Below are 18,688 nucleotides of genomic sequence, written 5' to 3' on the forward strand. Positions count from 1 at the left end.
AGTTATAACACCAAATATGTCGCTGTTGTAATGAATTTCTTCCTATTTTCAAGCAATTTCTATTTTAAAAAAAGGGAACAAGAAATTGTCGCAATGACTTTTAAAGCATTTATTGACAGTGATACAACAAGCCAAGACGTTCTGAATCACCATTTAATGTGGGAAATGTTATTGTAGTACAATTGCAAACAGCCATGGCCTCATAAAAACATGTATGCATTAAGAGCTCAAATTTGATCTAGTTCTTTATATTTTACGGAAAGTTAATTTGAAAGCTTCCTCGGGAAAGACACTGGTAGTTAACAAGACAAACACAGGTTACTCTACTTAATGGAGAGATGTCAGATTTTAAAAAAACAAAACCTGTTTTGACACATTCATGGAGTGCAGGTGGTCCTGCATTGTTCTGCGAGTGAAGAACCCTCGAAAGCTTTCATTGTAAGATGTAGTCTTGATATGATAGCTGCTTTAAGCACGTGATGCTATCTGAAATGAAATGAGTCAAAAAAAATAAAACAATGAATTGATACAATGCTTTTATGTTAATATAGACGTGGTAAAAAAAAAAAAAATCTTACCCAACACCCACTGCTCAGACAGGACCCTGCTGCCTTCTGGTCTTCTGCCGTTGTACTTTCCGATGCAGATACCTGCCTGACGGACGCTTTTGCAGACCGTCCCTCCACAGAGCTGGATCAGCTCCACCAGATTCTGAGTGGGAGGCTGGGAATGCTGGGACACAAACATCGGAGGCTGGTTTTGGAACAGGTCCTGCTGGTGCTCCCCTGCAGACAAGTGCCTCTGGAGACGGCAGATCTGGGAGAAGAACACGAGAGCCAAGTTCTCTTATAGGCTGGCCTCAGTATTTTCCTCTGCTCTGCACAACAAACCTCCACAAAACCATTACGTTTTAGTTTTGTTTTTGAAAGAACACCTTTGAAATTAATGGAATGCAACCATCCGGTCCATAAACAGCACGACAGCAATATGACTGCAGTTCTTTGAATTTATACTGACATTGACTTTATTTTCTCAGCTTTTATGCAGGCTTTATCTTAAGCAGTAGGGGTCAGCAGCAAAACTGAAAAGAACAATCAGCTTGGAAACAAAACCTTGGAAGCCTGTACTTATCCGTGTTTGCACATTTTTAGCTTTATCCTATGCAGGCAAAGATGTTTTTCGAGGTTTTGACACAATGTCATGTTACCAATAATCTATTTAGGAATATTTTGAAAATAGGGGTCCAGTCAGTATAATGAGAGGAGGACAGAAGGACCAGCACGATAAGCTTCTAACACAGATTACGACATACACACATACACAAAGGCGGAGTGGCTGTACTTATATAGTAATCAATACCACAACAAGATGAATGCAGTGGGTCCTATAGTTCAGTCACATGGCTGGCTTGCGGCAAAAGAAAATGCATGTATAAACGGCACGGCTCATTGGCGAATAAACAGTCTCACTGATCCATGTTCCTCTTCTGTGCTTTCAAAGCCAATAAATAAGAATGGATGCCAATGGTGGAAGGCGGCAGCAGCTCGGCCCGAACACCTGAATCAATCCGTGTTTTTGTAATGATGACGAGTCCTTCCTCTTTGGTAATGTGCCTTAAATACATCGCATTTCCTTTATACGGTATTACATCAGCCCACTTCCTACAATTCTGTTGCAGCGTTTCAATTCAATTCTGAAGCCCTGTCAGAAAATGCACCATAGTTGGAGCCCATGGTTACAAGAGAATCATTCGGTTTCTACAGAGTAACATATGAACTGAAGCCTGATTTCTACTCCTCATTAAAAAGCTAAACTCACTCAGGAGGAAGCACATTCCTTTCATATAGAACACGCTGTCCTCCTGTGTCGTCCTTTCCTGTACAACACACCTGCACTGCTTTTCCCACCATCGGATGATGTTGCACTGGGCCCAAACCTAAACAGGACTCATTTCCTAAAGAAGGCCATCACAACGGGTGACTCTGCTGCCTGTTTATTGTTCCAATAGTGTCATTATAGACTAGGTGGAGCCAGTACCTATTTTTGCCCCAGTAAACACACCAACAAACAAGAAGTGAAGCCTTTAAGTTGCAGTAGAAACATTCCAGACATAGTTTTTCAGGTCCCTAAAAATACTGAAAACACCTTAAATAAAGCAGAAGAAAGTACAATCTTCCCTCAGTAAGCCAGTACTAACATCACACTTGATATATTTAGTTTCTCCAGTATCAACGTGCGGAAGCTAAAAATAAAGTGTGAAGCAGTTTGCAGAAACAGAAACAAACAACAATTTCTTCACACATTCAGAACTTGGGTAACGGCATAAATAACATGCATTTGTTATATTATATAGTCTTAAAGGCTAAAAAAAACCCATTTGTTTCAAAATCCCACATCAAAATTTGTGCACGCCCACAAAGAAACAAAGGTAAATCCCAAAAAAATCTCAATATTTATTTAGCGTCTTACGACGTGAAGCCGGAACATACTACTTCCCCTGAATCTCCCATTCATAGACACGGGTGTGTGTTTGTTGTAAACTGGGATGAATGGGATGGACACCGCTACGATCCGAGCGTGTGCTGAAGGAGGGCAGCTGCATCCTGAGCAGCAGTTCAAACGGGTATTGTGGAGGATACAGTGGAACCAGTGGAATGTGTGTAAGTTTGCTTCATCGTGACTCCGTACAGAAAGGGCGCTCACTTCGCTGCTCTTCGCAGCGAGTGGCCGCGTGTGAGGAGGGGGGGGGGGGAGTGGTTTCAACTCAAAGTTAATCAGCGGGGGCCATTGGGAGCTCAAACAAGTAGTTGAGGGCTTGATAAAAGGCGAGCACATGCAGTCTGGCACCAGTAACTTTAGGGAATGGCACACTGCTGCTGACTCTAGTGGGCTTTCTTCTCCAGGAGAGGTTTTTATTATCGCAGAAGCTTGAGAACTATCTCTGTCAGTCTAAACTGATTTAATCCCATTGGAAATTCCACTATGAAGACCTCGAATGCCAACTTACTAGTCTTGAGTTTGTGCCTTGTTATGGGGACAAGGTGCAGTGCGGCTGTCAAGAAAGAGTACAACATCCAACATGGGCAGTGTAGCTACACCTTCCTGCTGCCCGAGCCGGAAAACTGCCAGACCCAGAGCAGCAACTACCCAGTTCAAAAGGACGGACCCATGGACCAGGACGAGTCCGCTCAGAGGCTGGAGCAGCTGGAGATGACCATGGAGAACAACACACAGTGGCTGCTGAAGGTAACTTTACGTTATAATGAGTAGAATTGGCAGAGGTGATACTGCATTGTTCTTCATTTCTACAAAAATGGATGAAGGAGCCCAATGCCAGTAACAATCGCACAGTTGCAACATATCAAATTGGATTTCCTTAGATTTATTTTTCCGGTTGATGTGTCATTTTCATCAATATCAGCGTCTGTTATAAGACAGACAACTGATCCAATATTGTTTTTGAATTCTGATGTTAGCATACACCCAAATCACCCAAAAAATGTTTCAATTAGTTTGAAAAACTGTTGCAGAACCATCTACCAAATCAGGCGTGCTCAAGAATGAAAACATTAAAGGCAGAGGTGGATGGATATTTTCTACAAACAGAGCAGTTTTTAGATTGAACCAAAGGTATTATCGGGACAATCACTATGCTAATATTGGAATTGAACCATAGAACAACTGAAATGGTTCTCATATTATAGTTCAGTCTCAATGACTCAATCAAGCCTCCATATCACAACAGCTCATGGGTTCATAGTTGTAATCTGTGTTGCTACTTAAACAAGCCTCATAAAAACACATGGAGCGAAAAGGTAACATTATAACGTCTTTTATTAGTGGCTGGTATCAGTTGCACTACAAGATTACCAGAAAATCCTGAAGGCGTGCGAGTAGAGTCAATTTTGTGACTGACGGCTTCGGTAAAACAAAACTGTAGCTCATAAAATTAGCCGCTCTTTCCAGAAGTCCTTTACTTTACAAAAATGAGTCAAGATTATTTGCGGGTGTATTCCGGTGTATTCAACGAGGGAACGCACACAAAAGATTTGCCGAGTGTGTTCAAGACCTATTCATGGAGTGCAGAGGGACACAATGGGCTTGATGAGTGACAAACCCTCAACACAGGTGTCCTCCTGAAGGATACTGTACATACTTTCCTTTCAGAACACTAAACGCCCGCCTTGTGTGAGTGAAAGAACTGAATTCCCTCTTTTCTTGCAAATCTCTTCAGAGCACAACAACCAATCTCAACTATACCCGGCAAGCCGGACACCTCAGAGAACATCTGTTCAGGGGAGTTCTCAGAGGGAACTTCTCTAATTTCATTCATAACTAAAACTCTACCTCACATCAGAGACTAAAGAGCTGCCACAGAAATCAAAGATAATTTCGCCACAAGGTTGTTTTGTTACATCTGCAGATGATTCCTGTGACATCTTCTGTTGTGGGGTTTCAAAAATCGCACCTTTAGTTCATTTTGAATGTTACTTTGCCAAACAAAAAAATGTGGGTAACATCCAAATAAATAAAGGAACCCCCCCCGATGCAAAAGGAGCAATTGTAAATTGATTTTAATTTCACAAATGTGCTGTTCATCAATGCCTGTTAACCTATAAAATATAAATATTGGAAGAATAATTTAAAAAGGAACAAGTGCCTTAGCAAATATAAATACAAATGAGACTTGGGCATGATTCATTTTTAACAGACACTTTGGCTCCCTGCAAAAAGACAGGCTGATTGGTGCCTACGATATGTTATTTATTTCTTTAAATTTGAATAATGGCCCCACTCAGTAATTTGCGCAATATGACAACCTTCCAAGGTCCTGAAACATTTTATGCAAATCACAAATTTTATGAAAATCACAATAATATGCATATGAGGCCGGTTCCCAGTTGTACACGTTGTACTGTCATGAAGGATGTAACTCCTCACTCAACACTTCCATCCTGTTTACGAGTCGTGTGACCTGATTGCCACTCAGGAACACCGTGCAGGAAATAACTTAATGATTGGTCTCCATCTAAATCTGGCAATACTGTAAGGTAGATAACAACGAATGTGGTAAAGATGAAACCCTGACCTCTTCTCAGCCTAAACTATTGTATTATCCTAATAATCAAGAGGATTGAAATGATTTGTTTCATTATCGTGACAGTGAGGTGGTTGTTTAAGTGCAGCATAAATAGGACAAATTGGTCGAGTATTCTGCAGGAGCCAGCGCAGAACCATCTGGACGTTCCTGCAGCAAGACGGCCACCTATCAGTCTATCAGCGCTGCCTCTGTAAAGGTGCTTCTGACATATTACAGAAGATTGTAAGAAGTAAATCTAAGATCGCCCACTGAGTCTCTGCACAAGATTGGAGCAACCCCGGCAACACAGAACACTTCAGTGTTCTCCAGCTTTCAGACCACTGTAAATGAAGATAAATGACACAACACCTCCACAAACCTAAGGGCAGACTGTGGTGATTATGCCCGGGTGGTTCGAACTCTAAAGGTTCTGATACGTCTGCATGTGTTGCATCATCCGCAAGGTTACTTTGAATCTGTTGCCTGATGCCAAACTAAATAAAAAAAGCTCAGGATTGGTTAAGCAGCATTAAGCAGAATTCAACACCGCAGCCATATTTCTAGTTTACTTCTGCACAGGCTGCAGCCGCCAATGAGGTTACAGCAACAGATGGCAGACGCTCTGCAGAACATTGGCTAGCGTGAAAAAACACATCAATGGAAATTTGAATTTAAAGTATTGAAACATTTTTCAGTGTCAGTCAATACAGGCTTCAAATCTGGGTAAAAGTGAGACAACGTCCTTCATCGGCCATCTAACTGTGTCTTCCTTTTCTCCAGCTGGAGAACTACATACAGGACAGCATGAAGCAGGACATCGTCCAACTACAACAGACTGCAGTCCACAACCATACGGCAACAATGATTGAAATTGGAACAAACCTGCTCAGCCAAACTGCAGAGCAAACAAGGAAACTGACCAATGTGGAGGCTCAGGTGAGGCTGCACCCCACAAAAGAAAAAAAAAAAAAGTTCTCGTGTTATGCAGGAGAAAGTTAAAGCTGTCAAAACAGTTTGTGCCTGTTTATCCATGAGCATAACAGGCTCAACACAATAACACCATAATGAAAATAGGGTGCGTGGCGTGTGAACACACCGACCAGCTCTCCGCGCTGCACCGCGCCGCATTAAATAATATAGCTTTTAAAAAATAAGCAGAGGGAAAAACAGGCAAGGCTACGTCAGTTTATTATTGTGGCTCCACGTCAATGACCTTATGTGAGACAACTGTACAGCATTTCCTGTTATTAGCGCCGCTCTATTCCCACAGAAAGGGTCTATCAGTTTGTCACAATCACACATCCGTCTGTTTAAAAGACATCAACAGCTCCATTGGAGACTCTTAGCTGGGATTCATGTAAACAACCTGCTTTTTGCTGAGTTCAGTTCCTCCAACATGGGAAATTAAGAGGCAAGGTCTGCAACCCCTGGGTTCAATACATCACTCATCACTCGCAGAATATTGTTTAACAGGCTTGCCCTGCTCAGGTATGCCTCCGTTCTCTGACTGCGTTTTAGGACATTCTGATACACATGAATGCTTTCTGTAGTAATGTTTTTTAGGATTTATAAAGCTTCCCAGTATCCCCGTTTTCTTTTTAATGAACTCCGTTTTCAATGTCAGAACAATAAAACTGATGCAGATGCAATTTAAAAAAAAGGTCGCAGTACAAAATACATCAGTTAATGAATAAATGACGTAAACGTGGATATTGCAGGCTCACAAATCAATGCTAACTTTAGCCTTCTTGTGTCTTAACAGGTGATTCATCACACAGCTCGTCTCGAACGGAGACTTCTTGAAAACTCTCTGTCAACCAACAAACTGGAGAAACAGCTCATTGTCCAAACAAATGAAATTAACAAGCTGAAAGACAAAACCAGGTAAGAGGCCCTTTTATCTCCGACCTAACGGGGAGAAGATTGGACTCATTCTGTTGCCCTTTTGTCTTTTTAGCATTCTGGAGAAAAAACTGATGGACATGGAGGAGCAGAAGCAGGTGGATCTGAAGACGCTCCAAGATGAAAAAGAGCAACTGGAGACTCTCATCCTGAGGCAGACGGCCCTCATTGGGGAGATGGAGGAGCAGCTCCTCAGAGTCTCCTCCAACAACACCTTCCTGCAGCAGCAGCAGCAGGAGCTGCTGGACACTGTCAACGGTCTCATTCAAACAATCTCTGCAGGTTCCGTCCCAGGTCAGGTGACACTCCCTGTCCAATCAAACTAAACTGTCTCAGATTTGTAATGTCGAATTAAAGACTTGTTCTGGTTTCTTCTGCAGAGAGCAAAAGTGTCATGATGAGGGACACCCCAAGCACGTTCCTGGACTGTGCTGCCGTCTTCAAGTCAGGAAACACCCAGAGCGGCGTCTACACCCTCACGTTACCCAACACTACTACTGAGGTTAAGGTACGGTTAGCCTGGCTCTCTCTCTCTCTCTAATATCAATTAAAACTGGATCGAAAATACAGTAAAGCTTCCAGGGTGAAGGGTGTTAACAAATACACGTCTAGACAGAAGGATCTGTCCCACCCACACTTTGCATGACATTGTAAATACAACAATGCACCCCTCCACACAATTCTGCAAACAGTATTGTGCTTGAAGGGTGTTGAGGCAGTTAAATTAAAATGTTCTCAGACTTTTGACGAACAAAAGATTCCCAGACTGGGTTCCAGGACTTGACCTAATGTGGGACATTCTTGGGCTAAAATTGTGATCTCCTTAGATACTTTTGGTAGATTAGGACTTCAAACTTTATTTCCAATGGCATTATTCAACCAAATTTACCGGTAACTGAATTGTGCCGGGGAAATCAATGATGTAGTCACCAAAGAGGATGCATTGGGTATGTTTTAACTGCAGCAGCTTTGTTTGGCTTGTGTTTCAAGGCTTTCTGTGACATGGAGACAGATGGAGGTGGGTGGACAGTGCTACAAAAACGCTTTGACGGCAGCGTTGACTTTAACCGTACGTGGCAGGAATATAAAAAGGTACAAATTATCACAACTAAATTCTGCTCACAGCTATATTTTTACTTTCTAAATGTCTGTCGAAATCCCACAAGAGGATGTTTAGTTGGAACTTTTGGGAATATTTTGAATAATGGCGAAATCTAGTTTTTATCAGCTCCTCCTGCAGTCAAAAATGCGATCCTTTTGTGTCTCATCAGGGGTTTGGAGAACCTTCCAAGGAATTCTGGCTAGGAAATGAGTTTATTTCCAGACTTACAAATCAGCATTCTTACAAACTCAGGATTGAGCTGAGTGACTGGGAAGGAAACTCAGGATTCTCTCAGTACGACGAGTTCTCCCTGGAGAGCGAAGCACAAAACTACAGGTATGTTTTCTATAATTATATAGCGCCAGCACTGAAGGATAAATGAGTTTTTCTTTGCAGTCTCACTGGTGATACAGCTGTAACCTTATTACAAAGCAACAAAAGGAAAAACCCCTCCAACTCCTGATGATATTTTTAATCACTGGCTGAAAAAAAAAATGCCGCTTTAAAAGCTTTTCCATTATTACGTGTAACTAATAAATAAGTATTTCAAAGTGACTGCCGAAATAAAATGATTTAGTCTGAGCGGCAGATCAACTCGCAGCACGTGGGATGAAAGAAATCAATTGTGATACTTTTAATGAGTCATTTTCTGGTCCCAGCCGGGAGAGAATGCAATAAAACCGTATTAAGAAAATCAATACTCTTCATTGCGTTAGCTTGGGTAACCTTATATAAGGGCTACTATGAAACTGCACAGACTCCATTACGCAAACCATTCAAAATAAGGAAGGCGGAAGGCTGAAATCATGTGGAATGATAACCAGCAGAAAATAAAATTTGTCATGCAAATAGCTGAAACTATAATAGGTGAGTATGATGCTGCCTTTTGAGGAACAACAAGCATGGACTTCCTCCTCCTCTTCCTTCATTTTTCCTTTTCCATTCTACAGGATACACTTTAAAGGCTACAGTGGAACAGCAGGCAAAATAAGCAGCATCGGGCAGTCAGGAAGTGATTTCAGTACAAAGGATGCAGACAATGACAAATGTGTTTGCAAATGTTCACAACTCATAACAGGCGGTAAGAATTTCTTTTTTCTGTAAATTATTTCTGCTTTTTGAATAATTGCACAGGATGGGAATTCAGAATTTTGGCATCTGTCTGATAAAGAGTTCTCACCCACCCAAATCTTGGCATTGCCCCTAAAAATCTTCAAGGGCATTGGAAGCATTCCTTTACTTCTGCGGCCAGGTCAGAGAGCACAATTAGCCCGGAGTTAATCACTGATCAACTCAGTGGGGAATTCAGGCTTTACAATAGCTGACATTAATAGCCTGGGAACACAGCTTTTCCTTCTCCTGTAACTTCAGGGTACTCCTCGGTTCCCTTGAAACTGACTCTGTTTGTCTGCTTCTGTGCTAGACTCTGCCAAGTGTGCATGAAAAACCAACCCTTTTCCCCCCATGGGGGGGGAGGGTCTCTCACCAGGGAGTCAATTTGCATGTAACACACTTGTGTTTGAGTGGCGGCACTGACCCAGTAAGAAAAATGACTTGTGCCTTAAATAAAAAGCTCACAGCGTCCAAATCAACACCAAATCAAGAATGGGCACATTAATAAGCCATTGAAATAATCGATTCATTTTGAATCGTGGCGATCGATAATAAAAACAACAAATATAGAAAAAAAGATCACGGTGGTTTAAAAACAGGCTGTGTGAGACTGAGGATGAGCAATGGAGAGATAAAGAAGATAAATGCAAGGAATACATAACCTGATAGCTCAGATTGTGTTGCAGTGACTTGTATTTAATCTCATAAAGCTCAATTACATTTTATTAAAATGCCAGTTGAGTTGTAGAAGCAATAAGAGACCGTTTTAGCCTACCAAATTGTTTCACCCGGCTTCAAAAGAAATAATCCACTTTGACTACATTCCTTTTGACTGAAAGCGCATTTCCACGTTTTAGGTTGGTGGTTTGATGCCTGCGGTCCGTCCAATTTAAACGGGATCTACTACCAACAACGTCAAAACTCAAATCGATTCAACGGCATTAAGTGGTACTACTGGAAAGGCTCCAGATATTCACTGAAGTCCACAGCAATGATGGTCAGACCAGCGGATTTCTGAACTGCCCCCATGAAAAAGGGAAACCTGCTCCAGCAGCAGCAAAAACAAAGAAACACATCTTCAAAGGAGCCAAATAACTCGCAGGGATTTTTTCTCGTTCCTTTCTAGAAAAAATTGTGCACAAATTTGAATAAGTCTCTGAGGATAAAGGGACAAAAATGGAGGAAATTGTGAGAAAATGTCTTCATAGTAATTTCGCAGTAGTTATATTGCAAATCCAACCATTATTTTGATGACAGCTGTGTGTGATTTAAAAAAAAAAAAAACTCAGACTGTGTCTATGGTACAACATGCAGATAAAAAATGGCTCAAACTGTCTAATTCTGGAAATGTTTTTGTTAAATGCCTAAAATGTAAATGTAAAAATGCTGAGGAAACTCTCCTGGTGCATTGTTATATTTACACAGAATGTATGTACATTTGATGTTTAATTTATACTGTAAGTAGATTTTAAAGAGGATATTTAACAGTATATGTGCTATTTTTTTTAGAGACCATGAGCAATGGTGTATTTCAAATAGATTTTATTGCACATCTAATAGGATGAATTTTTTCATGGATTATTCTGCAATACCATACCTAATTTCCTTATTTATGTGTATTTTGGTCTAAAAGTATAAGATTTTATAAGTAGAGTGTTCAGGTTGAGCTGCTGCTGTGATTTGATTCCACATGCCCTCCATCTAACAGTAATAATGAATTTTATAGAAAATAAACATGCGCAAACAATGCTTCTATTATTATTTCTGACACACAAATAATATACATTATATTAAACTACCGCTATACACAAGCATTTCTATTAAATTTCCAAATATGTCAGGCTTATATGATTATACAGCTGCATCTCCAAGGTCGCGAAGACTGAATACCCCACATATAGTATTGATTATACTATATTTACTGTTATATATTAGTATTTAAACTACAGACCGATATGCGCACCACTTCCTAATCTTTGTCAGCGCACTGGGGATTTTGGTTGTACTGACAACATCATCCATTAAGCACAAACAACTGACTAGACAGGTGTTTTCTTGTGAGAAGGGGTGGAAAAAAGCCTCAGGGAACATGACAATGATTATAGGAGGACCTGCAACAGCATCGTGAATAAATGTCGCAAGAAAACAAGTGGACTGAAGATGAATGACTGACAATGAGGCTGGGTGTTTTTTGGAAAAATTAATCAGACACAAAGCAAATAAAAGGTACCAATTAAGCTATCAAATAAAAGCTAAATGTTGGTTATTCACAGGTTGGTTATTTGCTGCCTTCCATTCTGTGCCACATCCTGCTCAAGGTTTCTTCCCATTAAAGAGGAGTTTTTCCCTGCCACTCTTGCTTGTCGGGGGACAGGCCGTGGATTTCCATGAGCGCCGCGAGTCAATTGTGAATGCACCTAAACCTATAAGATAATGCATGTGAAGCACTGTTTTTGTAGTGGACTTTATCAGCTCTGCACGTCTGGACTCGACAGCATAGAACGACGTAACTACTCTGTCTCAATTTCTCATGTACGGCTCTTTTCAAATCACTCCAGAGATTTTCAGGCAGATTTAGGTTTTGGACCCTTACTGGTCTGTTATAAGCAGCAAGAAATTGCAGCAATTCTTTTGGAATAACTGTCAGCCTCTTGGCAGCCTTCTGCACCAGATTCCTCCAGGGTTTCCATCTATTGGGGGGAAATGTCACTGTTGTCCTATTCATCCTGCACTTAGGGATTATTGTCTTCAAAGTGGAGTGTTCTCTGCCCAAATTGTTAAGTTTTTCTTTTTGTAACCCTGGTCATTTCCATCACGGACATCTAAGGAAGGGTTTGGTGTTTTTTCAGTCCGAATGTGTTAATAAAACCTCTGGGAATGAGGATATTGAATATTTATCCACTAAAAAAAACATTTTTCAATCCAGCGAAGATAAACCTACAGCACAGTGGAAAAGGGTGGCATGTAGAAAAATAATCAGAGTGGTAGCTGGCTCAAACTGACCATATTGTAAATGTAAAGCATAGCCATTTACTATTAATGTCCAATGTTCTGATTAAAACTTCTTGACAGCAATCTTTTTTTTCAATTCACATGTTTATCTGCTGTACTGAAAAACACAACTGGGTTAATTGAAATGCAGTTAACAGAATATTTGATTAGCACCGCTAGAGTAACACTGGTACACACCTGTGCTGCAGGAAACTGATCTGAGAGTTCATAGGGTTCTTCTGGAATCCACTGCCTTTGCTCCAGACACCAGAGAATCTAGGAAACCAAAAGGAACATCACCATCATTGATTTCAAATCAAACAGAGAAAATGATCCAATCATATCAAAATTACAGACCCATTCAAAGGAGACGATCCAGCAGCCGCGAGCTATGCCCAGAAGAATGTTGACAGTCCGCCTTTGACCACAAGACACAACATGAGTTGTGCTCTCACAAACTCGGTCGACGATTGAAAATCCACCCAGGGTTGTCACCACCTGCATCACAATATTTTGCTTCCTATTTTAAAAAAAGGTAAGAAATATAAAACAGACAACGGATCAATGAGCCTTTAATGTCACAACTATATAGCGATGTGTTTTAAATGTGTGACACTTACTCGGTGGGCATACTTGTCATTACCAGTGTTCTCCTAGGCTGAAACGAAGAAAGAACAAATGTCTTATAAAATATTCAACACTGAAATATAAAATTGGATGGGGAATTTGTGGAAAGGATAAATCCATTCAGGACAGAAATTCAACAATGTTTGGTCTAAAAACAATATAACCCCATTTAGAAGAGTGCTTGATGTAAGAAAGGTATCTAGAAGCCTGTAAAACTAGTTACTAAGATTAATATGACGAATACTGTATTTTTAATGCAGTTTTGGGTGTACCGTGCATATTCAGCTAAGGATAAAGGTCAAACAGCTGAACTGGGGTTAAAAATTCTAATCATCCACAGAAATTGTGGATTTTAGAAGAAACAGGAAATCGCACACCAAGGTCATGACCTGGGAACAACAGAGCCAAAAAATGAACTGTAACATGTACGGTAACCTGGTGACTCTGGCTGATGCAGCTACACACGTTTGACGCCAGCACATCAACACGCAACACCTGAGAGCCAGTTCCTCCCACACGCTCGTATCTCTTCCCCCAGCTGGAAGTCAGGGGTTAAGGCCTGTGAAGCACTGTTGGTGCCAAAACCATCCACCAGCCTGGCCAACACGAGTCAAACATCACATTATCCCTGATAAACTGGAAAGTGAAAGACTTTTTTAAGCAACACCCTGTGAAAGTCAGGCCTGACATGACATCCCATGCCCCCAAGTTTTGATATTCCCGATGTAAATGATTTGATTTGTTGTCCTGACTCTTTTATAGCTGCACTCAACAGCAATGTGTAGCTTCGGTTCTCATTTAAAGCCCGTGTTGTCGCTGCGACTGCATCTCTGTGATCCTAACACGCTGAACCACAACAGATCTCTGGAGGAGATGATGTCATGTTTTGCTTCAGTCGCCGCTTGCTGAGGTTACAAGCGTAACGAAAACAGAGCCCAGGTGCATTTTCACAACCAAGGAAGCTGCACATGAGCATCACAGAGGCAAAAACACAGGAAGCCCTCTGAACCAGACAGAACCTCTGGCTGGATGCGTCAAACGCCTACAGTAATGGAAGTGTACGACCGCAGGGAGGAAATACTTACAAAGGAATTGCACACTCTACTCATGTATAGTTCACTTCCTACATTTCCCACATTGTAGAAAACCTTCAGCTGCAATGGGTTTGTAGCGTAAATGATGTAATAGCTTTACTGATGTGTGAATAACAGACGGAAAACACACCTACTTAGCACATATACGGAGGAATTCACAATAAGAAGGTTAAAATGCCAAACTAAATTGCCATCATTTAGAAACAACTTGGTTTTTCTTGTGTAGTACAGCACAAAATGCACCATCAGCGCCGCGATAGCAGAGTTCATAAAACAGCGCAGTTTCACTGAAGAGCTTTGCAGCCTTACCAGTTTTTTGGCCATTTTCTGTGGATTCAGGCTGACTTGCTTGCGATCATCTTCATCTTCAGAGAGGCTCTCTGCTACACCAGCTGCAGCTGTGCATTCACTTCCTCTACCTACATTTCAATACAAGGAAAAAAAATGTAAACAGTGTGTTGTGGGTATTTATTCATTTTTCTGGGTCATTTGCACCTTTTTCAAATCAACCACTTTAAAGATATGTTTATACATCAAAGCATAATTAAACCTGGGACACTTACACCATTCTAACATACGGAGTGAACAAAGGACTGTCATTGTTAATAGGTGTGTCTCATTTTCTGATTTGTTTACAGCCATCTTGTATATTATGAATGATGATCAGCTTTATTCAATCAATAGATTTTTTGGTCGTTTATGAAAACAGCTTATCTAGTTCAAGGTTTTGCTGTTCAGAAGTTTAGACCTGGCAGGATTTTCATATAGTGAAATACTATTTCCAATTACAATACTAATAACTATTAACTAGTAATACTGATGACACGCATAATGTGCAAATGCACTTGAATGTAGTCTTTATTACAAATAACTTTTTTAAAGACAAATAGGTGAACTTAGTTGTATAGGCAGTGCGACGGCTGCACTACTCACTTTCCATGGTGCGACAATGATCATTAATAGAGTTTTTCAGTCCATCTGGTGATGTGTTTCTCTCTGTGAACTTTGATATGGATGATGTTGACACTCTCTGCTTTGTTGCATTACTGGTGCTGGTTCCTACAGATGGCAACGTGCTTTGTCTTCCCTCATTAGCCGTGTGTGTTATATTGGTAACAGGACACCCCAGAGGCCTCTCAACATTCTGGTGTGAATGACTCTGATGCTCAATTTCTGTATTAGATTGTGGATTTTTGCCTGCGTTTTCTTCAAGTTTGGTCTTTTTATTTTTGCTATTTCCAGATCCAGTGCTTTCACGGGTTCTGTGCTTTCTCTTCTTCAGAACAGAGCCCAGCTCGAACGGAATGTGAATTCCTCTGTCGACAGGTAGATGAGGCAACCGGTGTCTTTTTGTCGTCTGGTGGCTGTTAGCTGGTGAGAAATAGTCCTCAAACGCATCGTCTCCATCAGCAGAATTGGAGTCAGCGCTTTGAGAGGCGCCCGACAGATTGACTGATTGCACCAAAGGAGACAATCTTGAAGGTCTGAGTGTTCTCTTCTCTTTTCTACCTGAAGGAGTAAAGGTTTCTTTAGACTGATTCGAGGCAACGTCATCTAGGCCGGCTGGTGAAGAAAGGCAACTGGAAGAATTCACATTGTAAGAGTTAACAGGTGCGGTAAGGAGTTCAGCTGCTTCTATTTTTTCTTTTCCCTTTTTGGTAGAAGAGTTCACATTTTCAGGGCTCCTATGGGATTTTGTTCCTGTAAGGCATCTTGCAGTTGCAATTCTTCTTTTTCCTTTTACAGGGCTTCCTGTCGATGGCCTAGAAGGTGTTCTACGAGAATGCCTTTTCTCTGTATTCAAGTTACTGTGGCTGTCAAATATTTTTTCCTTGCAGGTGCTGTCTGAGAAAGCTCTGGATTTCTGTGTCTGCTCCCCTGCTTGGTTTTCCACTGGTGTATTCCCATCATTGTCCTCTAGATCGCTGAAATCAGGACATTTCAAAGGACTGGGAATACATCTTGGTACATCACGGATTGCTGATGAGCACAGTTTTACAGAGGTTTTCCTTTGGTGCTGATCTTCATTATCATGCTCAGTCACATTTGGTTTCCTCCCTTCTTCCTTGGGTGAGTAGGCAGGTTCATCAACCGAGGTACTTGAATCATCATCTGACTGCTTGACTATAAATACAATGACAAATAAATATTGTTAGCATTACAAATGAAGGATGACACAAGCAGCTCCTCACAGACAAAGCTGTAACAACAAGACCTTGCAAACAAATATTAACTGACATGGTTTCTCCTCTTCTGCCATGCCGGTGATCTCTTGCCCCCCCACCCCCATTGCACTGTGGCACAGTCTCTTAATGCTGCTGACATTTCAGAGTGAATTTCAAATCAACACTTTATGCTCATAAAGTGTTGAAGAATCAATCGGCCTCAAATCCCTGTGTACACACAGTGTATTGGGATTTTTTTCCTCCCCACATTTTAACATTTAGTTCTATCTGCAATGCATTCAGACAAAGCTAACTTTATTTTAACATTTTTTTTATTACTGCACATTTGATTCCAACTTCAAAAACAATTGAATGTTGGATTAGTCTCAGTGAACTGAAGAAACAATATACACATAATAAAAAATGAACTTCCATTTTGCCTTATGCTTATAAAATATATCTCCTCCTTAATGCGCATCTTTGAAGCAAGTCCATGTTGGGTTTATATTAGAGTTTAATAACTTTCCAGTTTTTTTTTTTTTTCCAGTAACAAGACCGACCCAAAATCTTACATTGTGAATTCCAGTGAGTAGGTGTGCTTCCAAGGGAAGGCTTCATCCCAGTCGGTGACGACTCAATCATTTGTGATGCTTAAAGAAGAAGGTTCGTATAAATTACTTATATTATATAAAAGCTATGTTCTTGAAGTTAGTCAGCATCTACATCTGTTAAACATACCTGTGGGTGACAGGTTTTCTCTTTTTTCTTTCATGGCTTTCAAACGCTGTGCCATGTAATCTGATCTCTTCAATCCAGGGCTATAGACAATCCCACTTTCTTGATCAATAATGATGGGTGACACATCTGTAACTGCAGATGAAATATTTTTGAAAGAAAAAAGAACTGTTGGTTTTTGTATAAAGAAAAAAAACACAAAACTATAATCTGCCTGAAATCCTTATTAGTCTCTTACCAATAGGCCGTTTTGGTACCAAATCTTTCATCATTTTATCTAATTTTCTTCTCATGCGTCTGTCATTTTCAGGTGTCCTCTCTGGAGAATCCTTTGGCTGCATACAGCGATGCTGCAGGAAACAAAGAAAACTTAAACTTAGACATATTATTATAATATAGAACTATATTCAACATCATTTGCCTTTACTGAGTAGAAAAAAAACCAAAAAAATGTATCCACTAGGTGGATCAGCAAATACAAACAATATTAAAAGCATGCCTAAATGGCAGGAAGGCAATTGCTGAGACAAGAAACATGAGTGGAAAGACCTTCAGTAAGTCATTATCAGGTAATACCAGAAACTATTTGGTCAAAATCTCAACATTTTATTCACATACTGAGACCAATTACCGGTACTCAAGGATAATTCAGCTTCACAAAGAAACAAAGCTGACATATAATACTGATTTTACTCACTTTCTTATTTTTTAATAATGGATTTGTCTCATCCACAGCTGGATACAATTCCTCACTGACAAGGACGCCTTCCTCGTGACACCTAAACATCAATGCAATCAATTTAAGACATGAAAGAAAATCATTTACACTGACGAAGTGGCATAGCGATTAGTTTCATCCTTACCTGCCCACCCAAAGAACAGACACAAGCTTTACTTCCCTTTTCTTGGCTTTTCTCCATGTTGCAGGATGACCGTTTTTAAAGACTACATGTGTTACTTGTTTAGTGAAAGTTTTTGAGACCTGGTTAAGATTAAAAAACCACTTTGGTTATGGGCTCACACATTTCAATAGATTAATACATCAAAATAAACAAGGGGACACCAATGTGATTGTTCTTGTACTCACCTGAGCTCCCATTTCTTGCAGCTGCTTAATAAATGGTTTTGAGCAGTTTGCAGTTTTGTCTGCAGACCACACGTCAACATAACCAACCACATCTGCACAAATGGATTAGAATAATCAGTTACTCTCTGCAGGCTCATGTGACGTGTAAAACTAAATGAATATACCTTTAAGAACTGAACTGTTGCATCCTGTGGTCATTACTGGGACTCGGCTATAAATAAGACAAACAATTCAACAAATGAAACAATGCCGGAGATAAATCACCGTTTTTAACTATTCTGTAACTCCTCAACATAATAATTGTTGGCAAAATTATTTTTTTAATCAAACACTGCTAGTGTCGCATTATATCAAATATTTTTAACACATATTAAGCGATGTTAGGGTTGACAGCGCTGTGTTATGTTATTATATATAGCTAATGAACTTTGGAGCTTAGCATTACGCAGGTGTAGATAAAGGGGTAAACACTTTTAAGTTATGTTAACAAATATGCCAGACCTTTGTCAATAGCGAGTGCGAGAAATGAAGAAACAAAAATGTGTCTCATTAAGTGTTGTTAACTCACCTTTGTTCTATTCAGAACTTATTTTATCAAGGGTAGCTAACGACAAACCAAGACAGCCGCTTGCCTAATTCGCGCGTGCATTTTGTGTTGCAATGCATTCTGGGGGACATGAACGCCATTGGTTAACTAGCTAAATACGTCACATTCAAACCGGAAGTGTTGCCAACACATTCAAAACATCCCATAAAGATCACTTCTAAAGTTATATTTTGTTGGTTCGAACA

General features: G+C 40.3%; 2 protein-coding genes across 3 annotated transcripts; one reads left to right on the plus strand and one right to left on the minus strand.

The window, feature by feature from the left end:
• Nucleotides 1–94: 94 nt before the first annotated feature.
• Nucleotides 95–18,577, minus strand: mcph1 (microcephalin 1). Of its 2 annotated transcripts, none has more exons than XM_057047273.1 (15): nucleotides 18,465–18,577; nucleotides 18,061–18,107; nucleotides 17,897–17,988; nucleotides 17,673–17,791; nucleotides 17,507–17,588; nucleotides 17,048–17,159; nucleotides 16,813–16,944; nucleotides 16,647–16,724; nucleotides 14,843–16,033; nucleotides 14,219–14,328; nucleotides 12,809–12,846; nucleotides 12,546–12,708; nucleotides 12,387–12,464; nucleotides 579–816; nucleotides 95–482 (listed from the first exon to the last, which is right to left on the minus strand). In XM_057047273.1, exons 2-15 carry the CDS (start codon nucleotides 18,092–18,094, stop codon nucleotides 469–471), a joined length of 2,481 nt encoding a protein of 826 aa, XP_056903253.1. In that variant the 5' UTR covers nucleotides 18,095–18,107; nucleotides 18,465–18,577; the 3' UTR covers nucleotides 95–468. The 2 variants fall into 2 exon arrangements, with proteins under 2 accessions (XP_056903253.1, XP_056903252.1); XM_057047272.1 differs by having other exon boundaries at nucleotides 95–486.
• On the plus strand, nucleotides 2,680–10,944 carry angpt2a (angiopoietin 2a). The gene is made up of 9 exons (XM_057047313.1): nucleotides 2,680–3,246; nucleotides 5,861–6,016; nucleotides 6,843–6,964; nucleotides 7,038–7,276; nucleotides 7,363–7,490; nucleotides 7,973–8,074; nucleotides 8,254–8,420; nucleotides 9,035–9,165; nucleotides 10,055–10,944. Exons 1-9 carry the CDS (start codon nucleotides 2,983–2,985, stop codon nucleotides 10,213–10,215), a joined length of 1,470 nt encoding a protein of 489 aa, XP_056903293.1. The 5' UTR covers nucleotides 2,680–2,982; the 3' UTR covers nucleotides 10,216–10,944.
• Nucleotides 18,578–18,688: the final 111 nt, after the last annotated feature.

Source organism: Takifugu flavidus, chromosome 11 (genome assembly GCF_003711565.1).
Source record: "Takifugu flavidus isolate HTHZ2018 chromosome 11, ASM371156v2, whole genome shotgun sequence".
Classification (NCBI taxonomy): domain Eukaryota; kingdom Metazoa; phylum Chordata; class Actinopteri; order Tetraodontiformes; family Tetraodontidae; genus Takifugu; species Takifugu flavidus.